The sequence below is a fragment of the Patiria miniata genome, unplaced genomic scaffold, assembly GCF_015706575.1.
Source record: "Patiria miniata isolate m_02_andy unplaced genomic scaffold, ASM1570657v1 HiC_scaffold_6, whole genome shotgun sequence".
NCBI lineage: Eukaryota > Metazoa > Echinodermata > Asteroidea > Valvatida > Asterinidae > Patiria > Patiria miniata.
This window is the reverse complement of record NW_024037073.1, coordinates 11,075,604-11,078,235: the sequence shown is the minus strand read 5'-3', so window position 1 is coordinate 11,078,235 and position 2,632 is coordinate 11,075,604. Positions and strand designations below refer to the sequence as shown.

Here is a 2,632-nt window from a genome sequence, read left to right as displayed (position 1 = left end):
CAAATGGAAAACATTTTCATGCATGTCGCTCACACTGTGGGTTGGCAAATTCATTGGCATTAAAGGGATAATTAGAACCTCAAATGTTTGGGCCAATTCTAATTCAAAAGTTACAGCCGGTGAGAGATTTAGGATGCAATGGAGTATATAGGCTTCCACATGTAGCGCCAGCAAAACCCCAACTGCATAAGCCATTGAATTGTTTGTACATGTTGTATCTGTTATTTGTTCATGTTGGTTAGGTCTGGACAAAGTGTCTTCACTATGAGTACCGCCAGCGCCAGTGACAACCCCAAAAGTGTGGTCAGATATGCCGAACAGCTTTCCCGGAGCTCTCAATTGGTATTATCAGAGGATGGGTACCCTGATGTTTTCTTAGTTCCGTTAAAAAGGGAGTTTGTTTCTACGAAACAAGCATTCAGTAGTTACAGCTCCGGTGTGCGATCGGGGATGTACTCCCCCCACAAGGTCATAATGGTCGTTGGTGAGGCAGGCGCCGGTAAGAGTACCCTAATCAATACGATGATCAATTACATCTTTGGGGTGAAGTGGGAAGATAACTTCAGATTCAAGCTGGTAGATGAACATGGGACTGGGGCACAGTCACAGGCACATAGTCAAACACAAATCATATCATCATACACTATACACAGTAACGAACAGCACAACATTCCCTACACGTTGACAATCATTGACACGCCAGGGTTCGGGGATACCAGAGGTATTGAGCGCGATCGAGCTATTGTTGAACAGATCCGGGAATTTTGTTCACACCCCGAAGCCCATGGAGTGGATCACATCGATGCTGTAGGTTTCGTTGTTCAGTCTTCACAAGCACGTCTCACACCAACACAACAATATATCTTTGATTCAATCCTTTCCATCTTTGGTGAGGATATTGAGCCAAATATATTGCTGCTGATCACGTTTTCTGACGGGCAATCACCGCCAGTCCTCGAGGCAGTTAAAAAGGCAAAGCTGCCTTTCAGTAAGACGTTCAAGTTCAACAACTCGGCACTATTGGCAAGTCGAGGAGATGGTGGAATGTCGTTTGATGCAATGTTCTGGCAAATGGGATATACAAGTATGAAAGAGTTTTTCGATTCTCTTGATCACCTACAGCCGCGAAGTTTTACCCTCACAGTAGAAGTTCTGGACGAACAAAAACGTCTGGAGATTGCTCTTGAAGGTTTGCAGCCTCAGATTCAGTTGGCTTCTCACAAAAGGGCACAGTTAAACGAAGATAAACAAATGTTTGAAGAACGTGAACAGGATATTGAGGCAAATAAGTATTTCGCATACGGCACTGAAGTTAGAAAACCTGAAAAAAATAGGGATGAGGAAAAGCCCGCACGAAATTGTCCAAATTGCCGCTACACTTGCCATTACCCATGTACCTTCGCTCCATTCAATTATTTTTGTCATGCAATGTCGTGGGGGGGCTATTGCACTGTGTGTCCTGGCAAGTGTTCCTCGGGCGACCACGTTAAAGAGTCCTTCATATATCGGTGGAAAACGGTGAGAGAAAAGCAGGCTTATGCTGACATCGAGAACCGATACAGAGACGCTTACGGGCAAAAACAAAGCCGTGAAGAAATGATTAATAAAATCGAAACTGATCTGGCCAATGCGGAAGCTGCTGTGTATGAGTTAATCCAGGACTCTCACCGTTGTACCCAGCGCCTCGAACAGATCGCCCTCAAGCCTAATCCAGTAAGAATAGAAGAGTATTTAGACATGTTGATTGAAACAGAGAAGGCAACAAAAAATAAAGGCTGGGAGAAAAGAGTTGGGTCACTGGAAGCGATAAAAATAAGAGAAGACAGTAAGAATGTAGTCAAAGATGCAGCTGCATGGGGCAGTACTTGGGGCGACATGTTCAACAATATTTTTAGAGAATTAGGACTACAGAGGACCTAGAGCTGTATGCAAATTACCTGTCAGCCGCCCATGGGTGGCAAAGAATCGCAGTAAATCTTACGCTGCTATTATTCCTACCAAAAATAACACTCAACCCGCACCGTTTTACTGCCTGCAAATACTCTGCAAATCTAAATCTATTGGGTTTTAATCCGTAGTTCCTGAACGATTTTGTGCGCACAAAATAATTAATACAGCCGTGAAATAGAAAGGAGGATGCACACGTTTATGTATGACACTTGTCTTTGAATAGCTACTTATTGATCATAGTTTGTGTGGAAAAACACACTGAGTCCACGATTGTGTTTTGGTCTCACAAAAAATCATGACGCTTCAAAATTATTCTATATTGAAAAGTAGTCATAAGGTGTTACCAAATTTGTAAAAACATTACAAGACTAATCACTACCAAATCATGCGGAGAATAATGCCAACGTTTAAGAACAATATTGGAGTAGCAAACGCCCACTATGGTTATTTGCGAGCTGTAACCACACTGTTACTAGAATTTCTGATAAAACAGAGAACTATTAAAGCATACTGAACTGCAATCGCCCGTTGTCATTAACCAAAATATGCTAAGAGATTAGATAGGTGCTATACACAACTTCTTCTCCAAACTTCGGTTGAAACTAAAGAAAACATAATTATCGATCATCGCTCTCGACGTTGGACATTCAGCCCAGCTTGCACCTCGGTAAACTACAGAAGC

The 2,632-nt window shown here is 42.6% G+C and overlaps 1 protein-coding gene across 1 annotated transcript; it reads left to right on the top strand.

Moving 5' to 3' along the window:
• The first annotated feature begins 474 nt into the window (after positions 1 to 474).
• LOC119742856 lies at positions 475 to 1,920 on the top strand. The gene has a single exon (XM_038219070.1). The coding sequence runs from the start codon at positions 475 to 477 to the stop codon at positions 1,918 to 1,920; it is 1,446 nt and encodes a 481-aa protein (XP_038074998.1).
• Positions 1,921 to 2,632: the final 712 nt, after the last annotated feature.